This window comes from Myodes glareolus, chromosome 20 (genome assembly GCF_982192425.1).
Source record: "Myodes glareolus chromosome 20, mMyoGla1.1, whole genome shotgun sequence".
Taxonomy (NCBI): domain Eukaryota; kingdom Metazoa; phylum Chordata; class Mammalia; order Rodentia; family Cricetidae; genus Myodes; species Myodes glareolus.
In genome coordinates, this window is record NC_142045.1 from 33462916 (window position 1) to 33480731 (window position 17816).

Below are 17816 nucleotides of genomic sequence, written 5' to 3' on the forward strand. Positions count from 1 at the left end.
GGAGACCCTGTCATTAAAAAATAAAAAATAAAATGGGGAGACTGGAGGCCGGGGATAGTGGGACGGTTCAGTAGGTGGATTGTGTAAACCTGGAAACCTAAGATCAGTCCCCAGAACTCACCAGCGAGGAAGGAGAAAACTTGGACTGACTCTAGGGCTGTCCTCTGACCACCACATCACTCCTCAGCACACAGATATGCATACCCAGCAATGACTGAATGTTCAAAATGAGATTCGAAGCTGTACAAGCAAGGCCAAGAGCTAGGCAAAGCACTAGGTATGAAGGCAGACAGGAAACACAGGCCAATCAGCTCGGTTCTGTGGTCTCTTAGGTCACATACACTGGACTGAGACATGTGTGGCTCCTGAGCAAAACACGGCTGGCTTGACAAATATTGACACGATTAGACGGGAGAGCTCGAAATGTGCACAGAGCCATATAAGTATGTCTGCTTGTAGGCTGACGGCGGGGAGGGGGATGAAGCCAAACAAGGCTGAAAGTCTGTCTAGCAAGGACAAGGCATGGGCTTCTGCCCTCAGCACTTTAAAACTAAGCAATAATTAAATTAGAGATGTCTCTCTGCACGGATACAGTGTAGCGGCCTGCTGGTCCGTGCATCACAATATTCAGTACAATAAACTACGGGCCAATTGTGAGGAGATGCAGGCAGTGATGTGGTATCAGGCAAATGGACCTTTTGGGCAGCACAACTTTAGAGGTTTTAGTACTTCACACCAACTGGGGACATGTTGATGGCGGGTCCTGGATGTCACAGCTGCTGAGGAGAGCAGCAGTGACCGAGGTCTCGGGTGATTATTATCTCAGATGCTCCTGTCCTTGAATTTGTCACGTCTGCTTCTTTCCTGAGTCCACCTAAATGATTATGAAAGCTGCCCCCATCCTCTAAATCCTTCTGTTCTTTTTTTCTTTTGTGTATGTATTGTGTTGGGGCGCAGGCATTCTAAACAAGTACCACTGCACAGTTCTACCAACCTTTTGGACTTTTATTAATCCATCCATTCACCCATTCAGTTTTGAGACAGACGCTCAGCCCAAGCTGGCTCAAACTCACTGTGTAGAGGAGGACGACCTTTGACTTCTGATCCTCCTGCCTCCACCTCGTCGGCACTGGGATTATAGGTGTACGTGCACTCTGCCAGCGTCTCAGTTAAAGCTTTGTCTTCTAGGCTATTACAGTAAATCAGCTGTCCCTGTGACCTCATTTCCACATACCCGTCATTGCCACAGAATTCCCGGCATAAGTGTGATGATGCCATTACTTTGTTAAGTGATCGCATTTGTTACCCATTTACAGTAATGCACAAATGGTCTTGTGAGGCTGTCACGGCTGCTTACACTTTTTTTTTTTCCAAGACAGGGTTTCTCTGTAGCCTCGGAGGCTGTCCTGGAACTAGCTTTTGTAGACTAGGCTGGCCTTGAACTCACAGAGATCCACCTACCTCTACCTCCCAAGTGCTGGGATTAACGGTGTGTGCCACCACCACTTGGCTTTCTAATTTTACTCCCTTACCCCGAATCCCTTCTCTTCTGAAATGTGAACACTGCCTTATTTGTCCATGGATTTATTGAAAAAGATGGCCTTAGGGCAAACCCCAAATGGCCAGGCCATTCACCAGTCCATTCTAGAAATTTCACCTTGGGACTGCCCGTCAGTTTATTTCTGTTTAGATGTTGCTGTATCCAACATCAGAAACAGCCGGTGACCATTTTCCTCCCTACTGAGTCAGGAAACTGGAGAACATTCAGTGTGGGGCTCAGTCTGAAAGTGTCCCTGTGAGTCCTACAAGATGAGCCAGATTCTTACAAACTCCTTCTGAGCTGCTTCTCACCTTTATCTTCTTAATTTTTAATTTTTAGGTAGGCTCTCATGTAGTCTCGGTTGGCCTTGAACTCACTAGGTTGCCAAGGGTGACTCTGAACTGATCCTCCTGCCCCCACCTCCAGAGTGCTGGCATTCCAGAGATACCCTACCATGTCTATTAAGTGTGGTGCTGGGACTCTACCTCCCAGCCCCAGGCCTCTGAGCACCTTAGGCAAGCATTCCGCCAACTACATCCCAGGCCTGCTTTAGACTGATACCTGTACCCAACAATTCTAAACCACTCTTCGGAACCCAGTTCCTCTTGAGCCATCACGGGGCGCTTCTTCCCCTTGACTTAGAGAATTCCTCCCATGGACCTCAGAATGTCAGACATCCTTGCCACTGTGACGCTTTGGCACCGCCCCACTCTGCGTACCATCCGCGGGCACACGTTTAGCCAATCACCACTCTGCGTGCCATCCGAGGGCACACGTTTATCCAATCACCACTCTGCGTGCCATCCGTGGGAACACGTTTATCCAATCACCACTCTGCGTGCCATCCGCGGGCACACGTTTATCCAATCACCACTCTGCGTGCCATCCGCGGGCACACGTTTATCCAATCACCACTCTGCGTGCCATCCGTGGGCACACGTTTATCCAATCACCACTCTGCGTACCATCCTCAGGCATACGCTTATCCAATCACACTTATCCCCTGTGACGAAAGTCCTACTTACCTTAGGTGAGATGCTTCCTGAAAGCATCTCTTGCCTACAAAGAGACTGAACTTTTGCTAGCCCTTGCAGTCAAGTTAATAATCTGCCTGGAGGCCATTTAAGACTACGTGTTTCCTCTGCTGCCCTACTGTGTGCTCGGCTTGTTTAACCTGCCTTTAAGAGAACAATGTAACCAATCTTTTTTTAAGATTTATCTCTTATATGCACAGTGTTCTGCCTGCATGTGTGCCTGCATGCCCAAAGAGGGCACCAGATCTCATTACAGATGGTTGTGAGCCACCAGGTAGTTGCTGGAAATTGAACTCAGGATCTCTGGAAGAGCAGTAAGTGCTCTTAACCTTAAGCCATCTCTCCAGTCCAATGTAACCAATCTTAATATGCTTACAACCTAAGCTAAATGCATAGTTTTACTCTTAAAAAAAAACTATGTAAGAGGGAAGAGGAGAGGGAGTGGGGGGAGTGGGAGGGTGTTGGGAGGAGGGGCGAAAATAGAAACTTTTATATTTTAATAAACTTTGGAAAAAAAAAAACTATGTACTCTTCCATGAGCCAGAATACTCTGTGTGTGTGTGTGTGTGTGTGTGTGTGTGTGTGTGTGTGTGTGTGTGTGTGTGTTAATCATTTATTGAAATCAGCCAACAGGTTGAAAGTTACCTTAAACAAAATGAATATCCACCATAAATATTGGAAACAACATGTGATATCGGTTGATAACGTGTGAGGTTTTGAGTATTATTTTGAGTCAGTTGAGATCAGCAGTTTCTTTCCATGTAAACCTGCTGAAGAGTTCTATAAAGAAGCCCTCATTTAGGCTGGAGAGATGGCTCAGCAGTTAAGAGCACTGGTTGCTCTACCAGAGGACCTGGGTTCAATTCCCAGCACCCACATGATAGCTCACAACTGTCTATAACTCCAGTTCCAGAGGATCTGACATCTTCACACCAAGGCACACAGAAAAATAAATGAAGGCCTCATTTCTTTCCCATACTATGTTTCCTGTGCTGTTAAATAAATACAGAGCAAAGCCTTTCGCTAGGGACAAGCCTAACACACAGGCAACACAGGGCAGGCAATGGGGGCAGATCGGACACACAACACACAGGCTACAAACAGGTCAGAAATCACAAACTACAGAGAGAAGACGCAGGGAAAGAAGTGGGGAATTCACATTTGGGCTCACTGTTGGTCAAACTGTCCCGAGAGGAAGTCTTGATTTGTTCCTTAATGTGACAGCCATGCACTGACCTATCACTGATTGTATGTTTGTGTGTGTCACTGTATGCCATGTGTATGCAGGTGCCTGTGGAGCCCAGAAGAGGGTATTGTATCACCTGGAGCTGTGTTATAGGTGGTTGTCAGGCACCCAACATGGGATCCTCTGAAGAACAAGCACTCTTAACCACAGAGCCATCTCCCCAGCTCCCCTTACCTACATTTCAAGCTCTTCAGAGACAGTTCTGTTTGTCTGTGGACCACAGCCGACCGCCACTGCAGAATAAGAACTTGGTAAGCAACGGAGAGACAAGATCACTTCAGTAAATCAAGTGAAATAGTGTGTGTCAGCTCTAGCAAACCTAGAACATGGCCAACTGATGACCAGCAGACTCAAGTCCCCAGTCCCCGTGTTGGGTGCCTGAGGCACCTATACACCTATAACCACAGCTGCGGGTGATCTGACACCATCTGCCGCTCCACACACACCTGCAGCGTCTGGTGAAGCCAGCCGTCCCTGGATGCAGTGCAGCATCTGACTTAGGTAATGCAGCTGGCCAGCAGGAAGCAGCAGCCCCTGAAAAGCCACCACTGCCCTGTCCAGAGGGCCTGGGGGACAGTCTTGTGCCTGAGACACATTCTTCCTTCTCCTGCTCTGGTACCTGCCTGCACCCTGCGAACACACTCGGGCCATTTTCAGAGCATGTGCTGTCTGCACTGAGGACTCTTGAGAACCCTTATGTTTTAGACTTTGGATTGGTTTCTTGTCATCTACACCAACTTCACCGGTTGAGAACACCTAATCTAAAAATTTCCAATCCAAAATGATCCAAAATCTGAAGGTTTCTAGATGAAATGAATAGCAGATTTCGGATTTTCAGATTAAGGAACTGCAGGATATATGTTTTCTGGAAAGCCACAGCAGTCAGGGAGGAGGTATGTTCTTCAATTTTATATTCAACCCAGAAAACAAAGGAACGAAAACACCGTTTCTTCTGGCAAAGACAATTTATTGTACTTCACGGGAGAAAGGGGAGAGTGGCACCTGCTTCATAGCAAAACTGCTGAGCCTGCTGAGGACACGTGAAGAGCAACTCAGACAGCCACGCGGTTCGCAGCCAACCACAACAGATCCGGAGGGAGTTCGCTTTGGTGTTCTTAGATAAAGATTTTTCTAAAACATCTGATACTTCCAATTAAATGTCAGTTAAAATAAATTCACAGAGATACAAAATGTCTGATTTGTGCTTAAAAAATTAGTAACTAGAGGTCAGCTTACCACCATCTGGACACAGGTCAACAGTCAGTGAAGCGCCTCCCAACACCTTGGGCTACATCCAAAGGCCTAATCTTGCTCTCCTGACAAGTATCTTTTTAAAATAAGAAACTAAAAACTTAAAGTAGTAGGTCATTACAAATGAGATACAAATGTTTTAATTAATAAATACTAAAGTGGAAAAATAATGCTTTTCACAGAATTGTAAAGAAAGCTCACTAACTCCTTACAAAAAAAAAGTCTGCTACTTTAAAAAGAGAAATAATTATTAATAGTGCTGAAGAAACAATCCCGAGAACAGTAGGAAGAAGGCACCCGCCTAGAAGGCCTCTCTGTTCTCCCAGCTGTACAGTGTTGAAAACAATGAACAGACGCCCTTCTGTAAGAATGGCTACAGCCGCCAGCTACTACGGCCATTACGTTTCACTAGAAAAACAGTTCCCGAGTCAGCATTAATTTAGCTAAATCTTTAGTCATAGCATGATTAGGAAAACTGTAGTAGGCTAGTTCTAGTGACACAAACCTTTAATCCCAAGCGGCTGGAGGATGAGGCAGGTGGATATCTGTAAGTCGGAGGCCACCCTGGTCCCAGGCCAGTTAGGCCTACAAAGTGAGACCCTGTACTTAAAAAGAGAAAAAGAAAAATCTCTCTAGATGCAAATAAAGCCAACATGGCCCTGTATGTAAAACTGGACAACCATTTCGTAAAAGTTTCATTTTCACTTAGCTTACTAAATAGAAAATTTTGCTTTTGTAACTGAATTTTCCAACTGGGACCTTCAGAATAATAAAACAAAAATCTGAAACTAGGTCGGAGTACCCTTGTTCCCCACACTCTGAAAACATTTAAGTAAAATCTATTTTGCCTTAATTTCCTCTAAAATGGCCCAGAACTGCAAGCTGTCAGAATGAGGAGCTGCACGCTTAGCTGAACGCGCTCACACGACATTCTGCAAAGAGCTCCATATGGAAATGTGCTGTGTCCTTTGTGCAAAGTCTTAAATTTAAACTAAAAGTGCTTAGGGCAAAAAAAAAATAATTAAACTATTTCTTTCACCACTGAGGGACAGTTAAGATATTTTTCAAGCCAGGAGGTGAAGGTGCACACCTTTAATCCCAGCACCTGGGAGGCAGAGACAGGTGGATCTCAGTGAGTTTGCAGTCAGCTTGGTCTACAGAGGAAGCTACAGAACAGGCTCCAAAGTTACAGAGAAACCCTGTCTCGAAAAACCAAAGAAAAAAAATTAATTCCTTTTGTCCAAAGGAACAGTTTGTGGACATAAAACGCAGACATTTAAAAAAAAAAAAACTAAGTCAACGCTACTATGACAGGAATCCACGTAGACTTGGGAACTTGCGGCGTGCCTTCAGAGCTCTGGCAGATGGATGTTGACTGAATCCAGCCCTGAGTCACCCAACTCACCACGAGTGGAGGACAAAGGGCACCAGGACCCAGCTTTGCGACTAATTAAAAGTCATGGCTAACATAAATTCCCATTACAACTGCCTGGATTCTTCTGATTAGTTTTTTAGTACTTATATGCCACCGTACAATAAAAAGCACCTCAGTAACTCGCTATTTGCAGTTAGCTCCGCGCAGTAAGTGTGCTCTACACGGCATTTCTTTCCCAGTTCAGGAACACGGCGTGGGCGCCAGACTGAGCCTTGAGGTCCCATCATGCTCACGGGAGGCCTGGGACTGGAAAGAAGACCTGGTCGTCCCGTCTTTGCTTCCTTTTCCATCCCAGCTGTAAACTGGCCTTCGCCTTGAACAGTCACAGTGACAAACTCAGTAAGAGGATGAAAATACAAAAGGCAGCGCAACAACGGTACCAGCGGGATGATCCATGGTGTTGAAGAGTTAATCTTACACACGTAATTACACTACTTCAGACTCAGTCAGACCCGTGATGGGCATACCTGTGACTCAGCACCAGCAGGGCACTGCGGGCTTTGTTTCAGGTTTCAGGATAACTCTGTTATCAGGTGGCTGGCTAAGCATCAATGGCTTGTGGCTCTTCAGCTTATGAGCCAATGTCATAAATATAGCTTCTACGTGGTCATTATCATTGGGGTTTTTAGCCGAGGTCTCAAACAAAGGCATACTGTGTGTGTCAGCAAACTTCTGTGCCAAGTCTGTGGGCACCTGAATGGCGCTTCTCAAGTCACATTTATTTCCAACCAGGATGCGGGGTATATCACTTGCCAGCAAGTGCTGCTTGCATTCCTCGATCCAAGATGGCAGGCTGTGGAAGCTGGCCATGTTGGTCATGTCATAGACAAAGACGACAGCGTGCACGTTCCTGTAGTAGTGCTGAACCATGCTCTTCCTGAACCGCTCTTGTCCTGCAGTGTCCCACAGCTGGATCTGGAGCGCGGGAAACAGAAAGCAAGGTCGACACGTTCAGTCCAACAACAGCAACCTAGCCACGTCTACCTGCCCCAACACTCTGCCGCTTGGGAGCTTGGCTTTTCTGTGTTACCTGTGGGGTCTCGACTGCATGATTCTAGGATAGCCACCATGTGACTACTAAATATGATTATAAAATCTGAACAGGTAAAGTCTTTAAAATTATTTTTTAAAGAAGATTGAGGGAAAAAGATACAACACATAAACTATCAGACTATTCACAGCCTAGAGCTATGAAAGGCCAGCGCTGAGTCAAATGGACTGAATGAGTGGTTTTTAATGTTTATCCTGCACGTACACACACGCATATATGCAGGTGCACACACACCATGAGTGCACACAGGTCAGATCAACTCAGGAGTTGGCTCTCCACTGACATTTTGGGGTACAGGGGTCAAGTGCCTCTAGCCATTGGGTCATCCATCTAGCCCTCAGTTTTGACTTTTAAGTCTGTCAGCTCTTTAAATCCAAATTTCTTCATTTTATCCTGTTTTTCTTTCTTTTTTCCTCTCCTTTTCTTCTCTTTGAGACAGGGTCTTACTGTGTACTCCTGGATGCCCTGGAACTCTCTATGTAGACAGGGCTGGCCTCAAACTCACAGAGATCCACCTACCTCTGACTCCCAAATTCTGGGATTAGAAGAAGCAATTACCAGCATCCCCGGACTCTCCAATTTCTTAACAGTCTTCCTTTGCCCTAATATAAGCCTAATTTTATCCAGAGTAGAAATGTAAGGTACTTACAAGGCTTGATTTCTCTGATTTTCTTGGTACTTAGGGGAACCCAGTAGCAGAATTTGAGTTAATACCATGCAGCCAGCCTTCCTGGGAAGAGGCATTCCAGGAAAGCTGCTGTCTTTGAGACTAAAAAAAAAAAAGAGGGTCTGGGGAGATAATAAAGTGTTGTTGTATGCGGTAGTTTGAACGTAACTGGTCCTCATAAGCTAACAGGGAGTGGCACTATTAGGAGCCACTAATAATTATTTGTTGAGGTGGGTATGGCCTTGTTGGAGGAAGTGTGTCTCTGTGGGAACGGGCTTTTGAGGTTTCCTATGCTCAGGATCCTGCCCAGAGTCACAGGCTACTTCCTGATGCTTTCTGATCAAGATATACAGCCAGCACCATGTCTGCCTGCACGCCGCCATGCTCCCTGCCATGATAATGGGCTGAAATCTCTGAATTGTAAACCACCACCTCAATTAAATGTAAGAGTTCCTTGTAAGAGTTGCCATGGTCATAGTGTCTCTTCACAGCAACAGGAACCTCAGCTGCGACACTGCAAATGGGAGAACAGCCCGGGGGAGCAGTCATACCTAGAACCCCAGCAATTGGTGTGAGGACAGGAGGATCTCTGAGTGTGCAGGCCAGCCAGACTAGCTGGACCGTTCAGCTGCCAGCTGAAACCTTGTCCCCAAAACTAAGGAAGACAGCAATTAAGGAAGAACTCTAGCCCCCACTCATGCCTGCACACACAGGTGCACACACGATCATGAACATACACAGTAGAGCATTTAAAACATGCCATGAGTCACAGCTCACTCTGCCCCTTGCTGCCTGACAACAGGCATTTTTGTTTTTGTTTTAGTTTTTGGTTTTTTGAGACAGGGTTTCTCTGTGTAGCTTTGGAGCCTGTACTGGAACTTGCTCTGTAGACCAGGCTGGCCTCAAACTCAAAGAGATCCTCCTGCCTCTGCCTCCGAATGCTAGGATTAAAGGCATGCACCACCGCTGCCCAGCAACAACAGGTATTTTGTAAGAGTAAAAACAGCCTCACAAGAAAAGCACAATACAGAGTTAAGGGTAAGTTTGGCATCCTACCAACTGGGGATATCACATGACTGCTACCTTTGGCTTTATTCTTTTTTGAATGTTTCTAAAATTTTAAGATGTTATTTATGTATATTTATGTGTTTTGCCTGCATGGATGCCTGTGTACCATGGCTGTGCACAGGATCCTCTAAAACTGGACAGTTGCCAGTCACTGTCCTGGGAACCAAACATGAGTCCTTTGGAAGAACAGCCAGTGCTCTCACCTGCTAAGCCAGCTCTCCAGCCTCTAGATGTCATTTTTATATGGCAAGATAAGACCTTTTACAGGTTCAACACCACTGCTGTCAAGTTATCTACTACACTACCTTATTTAAAAGTTACCTACTTTGTTTACTCAGGAAATCCCACAATTCTGAAACCTCAAAAGTATCTGAATTCTATCCTGGCATTGCGGTGCACACTTTTCATCCCAGCAGAGGCAAGAGGATCTCTGTGAGTTCCAGGACAGCCAGAGCTACATAGTGAGACCCTGTCTCAAGCAATCCTGTACTCAGGGGCTGGCAAGACAGTTCAAGCAGGGAAAGGTGCGTGTCTGATGACCTTAGTTCAGTCCCAGGACCCACATTGTGGGAGGAGAGAGCCAGATCCTGCAAACTATCCTCTGACTTCTACATGCTCACACTCGCACACACTTCACACACGTGCACATGCACACACACAGACACTAAGTATATGTAATTTAAAATTAAAGCACCTAAAAATAAATGCAATCCAAAGTTCGGCCAGGTGTGTTGCTGTCTGTGATCCTGTTACTCGGGAGACGAGGAGAGGCGCATCTAGAGTTTGAGACAAGCGTGGGCAGCTGAGCAATACCCTGCCCTTAAATTTAAAGATTCCTAGGCTGAAGAGCTGGCTCAGCAGATAAGAGCATTTGCTGCTCTTGTAGAGGACCAAGTCTGGGTCATAGCACCCATAGGTTGGCTCACAATGGTGTGTAACTCTAGTTCCGGGAACCCAACATCCTCTTTTGCCGTCTTCGTGGGCACCGGGCACACACATGGTATATAAACACTTGTACACATAAAACAAATGAAAGTTTTCTATAAAATCCTAAAAGCAGATGTTCTATCTCACTATCATGACCTCTGTTCCTAGAGTTACCATCTCCAGTTACCACGACTTGCCTCGGTCTGAAACCATGGCTTTAGGATTTTGTCCTTTGTCACCTCCATTAGCTTTCTTTGCCACTTGACTTTGAGAATTCCAAGAAACTGACCTGTTTGCACAACTGCGCACTTAGGCCCTGAGCTCCTACCCCTACTATAGGGATTACCAGACCTAGATCCTACCCTAACAGGGAAGACAGATGCATCATACAGTAAGATGGTCCTGGTCTGACAGAGGGCTAAGGGGATTTTCACTGAAGGAAGTAGAATGGTTGGGATTCTAAAGAGAAGCTGAACAACAATCCTGCAGGGAAATACAGGAAGGAGGGATATTCCAAGCAAACAGTGAGAAACCAGCAAGTGACCTGGCGGAACTATAGGGTGACTGAAGGAAGAGGGCAGCATCACCTAACGAGGAATGGCTTGTGTTGCTGGACTGTGGTGGCGCACGCCTTTAATCCCAGCACTTGGAAGGCAGAGGCAGGCAGATCTCAGCGAGTTTGAGGCCAGCCTGGTCTACAGAGTGAGTTTCAGTACAGGCTCCAAAGCTACAAAGAGAAACCCTGTCTCAAAAAACAAACAAACAAACAAACAAAAAAGGAATGGCTTGTGTTAGTTGTTTTTAAATGAGATCAACTAAGTTACTACCAAAGTTCAAAATCAAATCTGCATTTTTCCCTGTCCTGAGGATGAAACACACTGTCCTGAATGTGTCAGACAAGTACTCCATCACTGAGCTTTGCAGACGTCTATCCTCTCAAAGGGAGGCGTGGAAGAAATACTGCAGCTAGGATTTTGACGAGAGGAGTAATATGAAAAATTGCAGTAGGAAGCTAGTTGGATCTAGGGAGTAAAAGAGAAAGATTATATCTGGAAGACCTGGTAGATTCTGAATTTCATGTAATTTTCCTTTATCATGAAATCTCATTCTCCAACCATACAAAACCATGGCTGGGGTACAGCTTAGTGACAAGAGCGCTGGCTGGTGTACCGTGCAATGAAGAAGCCCCGTGTTCATCCCCAGCACAGAGAAAATACCAAACTCATTCTTAAACTGCATGTCACATAAAACAGGAAGTAGAGCATCTGACTGTCTGTCGCAGTTTGCTACTCCTCACACTGGACTAGCATTCTTTGTGCTTAATATATTGATTTATGGGAAGGAGATACAGTGATTGCTTTTCCTTAGTTAATATTAACATCTTGCTCTCTTCTCCCGCTATAAACAAGAAAGCCACTGACATATTTAAGTACTGACTGCTAATCCCTGATGGAAGACTGGATTAAATCTCAAAATATCAGACTTTACTGAAGCCCCTGCTGGGGCAAAATGAGTGTTGAGAGAGGAACACAGCTAGACAGTCAAGGAGGGAGCATATGGACTAAGGCTGAGACAGTCAATCTGAAAGTCAAATGCATTGTTATTTAAGGAATCATTTGTGTTCAGCTGCCAAAATTCTCCAACGAGATTTTCCTCTTTCAAGCTTATGTATACAGCACTCAGAAATCAATCAGCAAGGACAGACCCTCAGGGGTTTGCTTCCTTTCTTTTGTATGCGTATGTTTAGATGGGCTCTCACTATGTAGCTCGGGCTGGCCTGGAGTTAAAAAGGAAGACTCTTTAAGGCTACTGGACTGTTGGTGGCCGTGGGCACACAGTTCAGCTGCCTAGCGACACAGACTGAGGAGTCTTTCTCAGACAGATCTGTGAGTGCTGGGATTAAAGATGTGCTATCATGTCTGCCTCGGTTTTTTGGTTTTTTGGGACAAGGGGGTCTGCAATTCACTAAGTAGTCAGGTTAGCTTTGAATTTAAGGCCGTCCTCCCAGCTCAGTTCCACATTATGTAGCTCTGGCAGGCCTATAACTCACATAGATCTACCTATCTCTGCTTAAGCAGTGCTGAGAATAAAGGCATGTGCCACCACACCCAGCTTAAGGAAAGGTTTTTTAAAAAGATTTAATACACACAGGGATGGGGACAGATCTTAGTCCACAGAATGTTTGCCCATCATACACACATTGAAAGCCCTGGATTCAATCCCCAGCACTGCATAAATCATGGGGGCATGTTTGCAATCCCAGCACCCAGGAGGTAAAGTCAGAAGGTTCACAAGTTCAAGGTTAGGTAGGGGAGCTGAGGCACTATCTCAAAAAACACAGCAGTAGAGAGTAGCTGAGAGAGACGTCTAACATCAACGTCCCGCCTCCACACACAAACACACACAGTTCAAGGTCATCCTTGAATAATATAGACTTTGAAGTCAGCTTTGGGAACATGAGACCCTTTGTTTTGAAAAAGGCATACAGGGTTGGAGAGATGGCTCAATGGTTAAGAACACTGGCTGCTCTCCCCAAGGACCAGGGTTTGATTCCCAGCATCCACATGCTGGCTTAAAACCATCTGTAATTCCAGTTCCAGGAGAACACAATGCCTCTGTGGGCAATGTACACACGTGATACACACGTGATACACAAGTATACAGGCAGGCAGCACTGGTACACATAACATAAGAAATATTTTTTTAAGTGCCAGGGATGTAGCTTAGTTGTGTAAACGGTAGAACACTCCACCTAACAGGTAGAGTTTGGATCTAAGCCCTAACACCACCACTACCACAACCAGTACATACTTTTCCAGCAGATGAGACTAAAGAGAGCTGTCAGATCACTGAACAGGTAGATAGATGGAGAGAGATAAAGTGTGTGTGTGTGTGTGTGTGTGTGTGTGTAATAACTGAGCATGTTACCACACTCACCCATGATAGTTCAGGGCTAACAAGACTGACTTTATCACTGAGCAAATGTTCACAAATGCTGACTGCGTACTCCTTATTTTAGAATGACCCTGATCATAAAATTATTTTCATTGCTACTTCATAACTGTAATTTTGCTACTGTTAAGAATTATCACATAAATAACTGTGTTTTCCAATGTCTTCAACAACCCCTGTGAAAGGGTCGTTTGACACCCCCCAAAAGGAGTTGTGACACACAGGTTAAGAAACTCTGCTTGGGGGCTGGAGAGATGGCTCAGAGGCTAAGAGCACTAGACTGTTCTCCCACAGGTCCTGAGTCCAGTTCCCAACAACCACATGGTAGCTTGCAACCATCTCTAATAAGATCTGGTGCCCTTGTCTGGCCTGTAGGCATACATGCAGGCAGAACATTGTACATATAATAAATAAAGAAATCTTAAAAAAAAAAAAAAGAAAAGAAAAGAAAAAGAAAAAGAAAGAAAGGAAAAAAAGAAAGAAAAAAAAGGCAGGTGAGATAGAAGCCATCCAGGTCTACATAGAAAGACTGTCTCAGTGGTGAAGAGCACTGGCTAATTACCCATGCCTTTAATCCCAGCACTCAGGAGACCAGCCTGGTCTACAGAGTTCTAGAACAGTCAGGGCTGTTACGCAGAGAAACCTTGTCTTGAAAAAACAAAAAGAGCACTGGCTGGCTGTCCTTTTAGAGGATCCAAGTTCAAATCCCAACACCCACATGGCAGCACCCAGTTCAGACATACATACAAGCAAACACCAATGCACAAGAAATATAAATAAATTTTAATTTTAAAAAAGGCTCTCAAAATCAAAGATAGATAAATATAAAAAATAATTAAAAAAAAAACACAGAGAAACAAAAACAAAAAGTGTGACAGGCCACATACTTTAGTCTGTTTTCTGTTGCTGTAACAAACCCTTCCAAGGCTGAACAACTTAGAGAATGGAGACCTATTTGGTTCACACCTGATGGGTGGCAAGAGCCACACTCCCAATAACCCCTTAATCCATAAATGAGATTAATCCACTAATTTATGAACTAATCCCTTAACCAGTCAACAGATTAGTCTAATTAATCTGTGAAGGGAGTAACCCATTCATAATTCCGAAAGACCTGATCACCTCCCAAATGTCCCGCCTCCAAGTTCCATTAGCTCAGGAACTTGGGAATTAAGTTTCCAACACATGAACTCGGAAGACAATTTCAAGCCACGCCATAGCCCGCTTCTCATCGGCTCACACTTGCACCTGGGTTAGCTGAGCTCCGAAGCCTGTGTAACTCTTCCCACAACTGCTTGCCCAGATTAAACGTGCACACACCAGAAGCCTCGTTCTTTTCTGCTGCCACCGGTTTCGATACCTAACCAAGTTTTTCTTTTAAAAAAAAAAAAAAAACCCTAACCACCTCCTATTCATCTAGCTCTTCTTGCCATGTACACAGTCTCTTCCCTCAGCTTCTGCAAGGGATCACACACTGGGTCTTGTGCACCCTATTAAGCCCCCCTATTGCTGAACTACACCCTACTCCCATACATCTCCCTTTACATACAGGATACCCCAAACGACCAACTACCGGCAGCCTGAAGTGCTTGCCAAGCTAAATTTGGACCCTCAGCACCTGCGATCCCAGACCAAGAAAAGCAGAAACAGGAGGATCCCTGGAGCTTGCTAGTCAGATAGTCTCATGGAATCAGGGAGCTGCAGATTCACTCAGAGACTGCCTCAAATGAACGTATAGACTCACCCCCACTACACACACATGCACCCACACACATAAGATAGATGGACACGAAAAGCAGAGGGACCTAGAAAAAGTGGTCTCCTAACTCAGATGATTTCCCCTTATCTCTACTAGGGGTAAAAGCTTTTTGAGGGCAGGGGGCAGACGGGAGTAAGGAAACAGAAACTTCACGCCGCAAGGAAAAAAGGGCAGGAGGAAGAAATCAAACCTGTTTCAAGTAGAGGATCCCCAACATAAAGCAAAGTGAAAGCAGTTGTTTAAGGACGTCAGGGGAATTCCTAGGTTTCGTCGGGGGAGGGGATTGATTGGTTTGTTTGTTTAGTTTGAGATGGAGTCTCACGGTAGTTCCCCACTCCCGCTTCACAGGATTAAGGAAACCTAGTGGTTTTGCAATAGCGTCAAGGTTTATGCAGCACCGTCATGAGGAACCCCCTGACTTGCCACGGATCCTTATCCGGCAGTTCCAGCAGGCGAACACTTCACCATCCCCATCTTGGCGGTCTTGGTCTTCCCTACTATGATTACAATGTCTGATTTCTCGGAAGCCACCTGGGAGAGGGTCTGTGCTTGCACCGAGAGATGGGATTTCGGCAACCCACTTAAGAATCATCACATAGGGGCTGGAGAGATGGCTCAGTGGTTGGACCAGGGTTCAATTCCCAGCACCCACCCGGCAGCTCACAACTGTCTGAAGATCCAGTTGCAGGGGATCTGACACCTTCACACCAATGCACATAAAATAAAGTTAAATAAACCATAAAAAATATTTTTTAAAAAAAGAATCATCACATATATAATGCTTCAATGGGAAAATAGTTTTTTTTTTCTAAATAAATTGGTTATCATGCAGAAACTGCCTCCAACGCAACAGGCTTTATTTCCACAATACTTAAGCATTTATGCAATGCTCAAACGAATTTTTAGAAATAACTTGAGCTTTCTATGCTTAAGAGTTTCCTTTGGTCATCATATTCCCCAGCACATAACTCTCACGTAGGCAATGGGGGGAGGGGTGACTCCCTTACACCATTGACACCACTGACAGTGCGGTCCACAGGCTCGTTGCATTTGCTTAACACCAAATCACAACGTGCTTTTTTGAAACACAAAATGCCCCAGGTAAAGTTGATGCTCGTTAGAGGTGGGGGGCGGGGGGACACTGTCTCAGAAGTTTACTGCATACAAACGCACTTTCCACGCCAGCGTGGGAGCACTCGGGGCGCGCACTCCTGCACAGAGCCAGGGTGCGGTCCAGACACCTGCAAAGCCGGGGCGGCCCTGCGCAGCCCCCTTCCCCGCTACCATCCGCTCACCTTGATGCGCTCGCCGTCGATCTCCACGGCTCTCTCTCGGAAGTCCACCCCGATGGTGGCCTCGGTGCGGTCGGGGAAGCGGCCGGCGCAGAAGCGGTATGTCAGGCACGTCTTGCCCACGTTCGAGTCGCCGATCACGATGATCTTGAAGATGCGGGAGCGGGCGGGAGGCAGACACCCGGACGCCCCTGACACAGCACAGCTGGACGAGAAGCTGACCTCCAGCGACGACTCCACCTCCGAAGCCATCCTCCCGACTCTCTCCGAGCTGAGGCGGAGGAGAGGAACCTCGGGTACGGCGCCACCTCAGCGACAGCGCTCCCGGGCAGCGCTACAGCACAGCGGGCTCCCTCCAAGGCCCGCAGGGCCCGCAGCGCGCGTGCGCGTGCGCGAGCCCCGCCCGCCCCTGCCCCCCTCCCAGGTGTGGCGCTCCGCTCGGGCCTTCGCCCCGCCGGCGCGGTGTATCCGGAAAGAGCGGTCGGCGCTCCCTGGCTGGACCGCAGCACCGAAGGGCCGCCTGGGGGAACCGCTGTGTGCGGCACTCCGGATTTGGACCCGCCCCGCCACGTTCGCTGTCCCCTGCTGTGGAGGAAGCGGCGCAGCTCCTCGGGGGCGGGGAGAGAGACAACGGAGAGGAAGGAGGTGCGGCCGGGATGCTGTCTCGCGAGAGGCCACCGGGCAGTGTGCTCGCCGCATCCTCCAGACTCCAGCCACAGCGGATCGGAACCGCGTGGGCAGGAGAGTGTGAGGCTGCTCAGCCGCTGGACCCGAGCCATTCCCGGCGCCGCCATGGCCCCTTGAAGTTATGCTCGGAGCTTGGCGCCCAAGGCTTGTTTGCTTTAAATATCCCCTATCCCGTAGAGGAGATCACTGTGGGACTCTTGAGAAATCCAAACCCTTTACGCAGCTGGGTGTGGTGGTCCACGTTAGAATGCCTGCTGGAGGGAGCTGAGGAAGAAAGATGGAAAGTCGAAGCCCTCAGGGTTGGGAGCCTAGTTTTTAATCGCCTCACTCGGGGGCAGAGGCAGGAGAACCTCTGTGAGTTAAGGGCCAGCCTGGGCTACGTTGCGAGTTCCAACACAACCAAGAGGTTTTAGTTTGGTTTGGTTTTAGTTTTTGGTATTTCGAGACAGGGTTTCTCTGTAGCTTTGGAGCCAGAACTGAAACTAACTCTTGTAGACCAGGCTGGCCTCAGAACTCATAGAGATCCGCCTGCCTTCCTCTGGACTGCTGGAATTAAAGGCGTGCACCATCACCACCTGGCTAGCCAAAGCTTTTAACAGGCCCCTCAGACCTTAGTAGCCCCCCACACCTTACTTAGCACAGCTGACCCCATGATTGAAGTACCATTCAGGCCTTGGGACCCAGCAGCACTTCAGCAACATCTGCCAGAAAGAGAGAGAACAAAATCCTAATTCATAGTTCTAGGAAAGTCTCCAGTGTAGTAACCTTGCTTTTTTGGCTTCTGTGGTTCTGCTGCTGGCTAACTGGTCTTGTTAAATGAAGTATGTCAACCCAAGATGTGTGTGTGTGTGTGTGTGTGTGTGTGTGTGTGTGTGTGTGTGTGTGAGAGAGAGAGAGAGAGAGAGAG

General features: G+C 46.7%; 1 protein-coding gene across 1 annotated transcript; it reads right to left on the bottom strand.

The window, feature by feature from the left end:
* Nucleotides 1-4766: 4766 nt before the first annotated feature.
* Rab33b (RAB33B, member RAS oncogene family) lies at nt 4767-16634 on the bottom strand. The gene is made up of 2 exons (XM_085682435.2): nt 16226-16634; nt 4767-7421 (listed from the first exon to the last, which is right to left on the bottom strand). The coding sequence occupies exons 1-2, from the start codon at nt 16472-16474 to the stop codon at nt 6981-6983; spliced, it is 690 nt and encodes a 229-aa protein (XP_085538561.1). The 5' UTR covers nt 16475-16634; the 3' UTR covers nt 4767-6980.
* Between the last annotated feature and the right edge of the window lie 1182 nt (nt 16635-17816).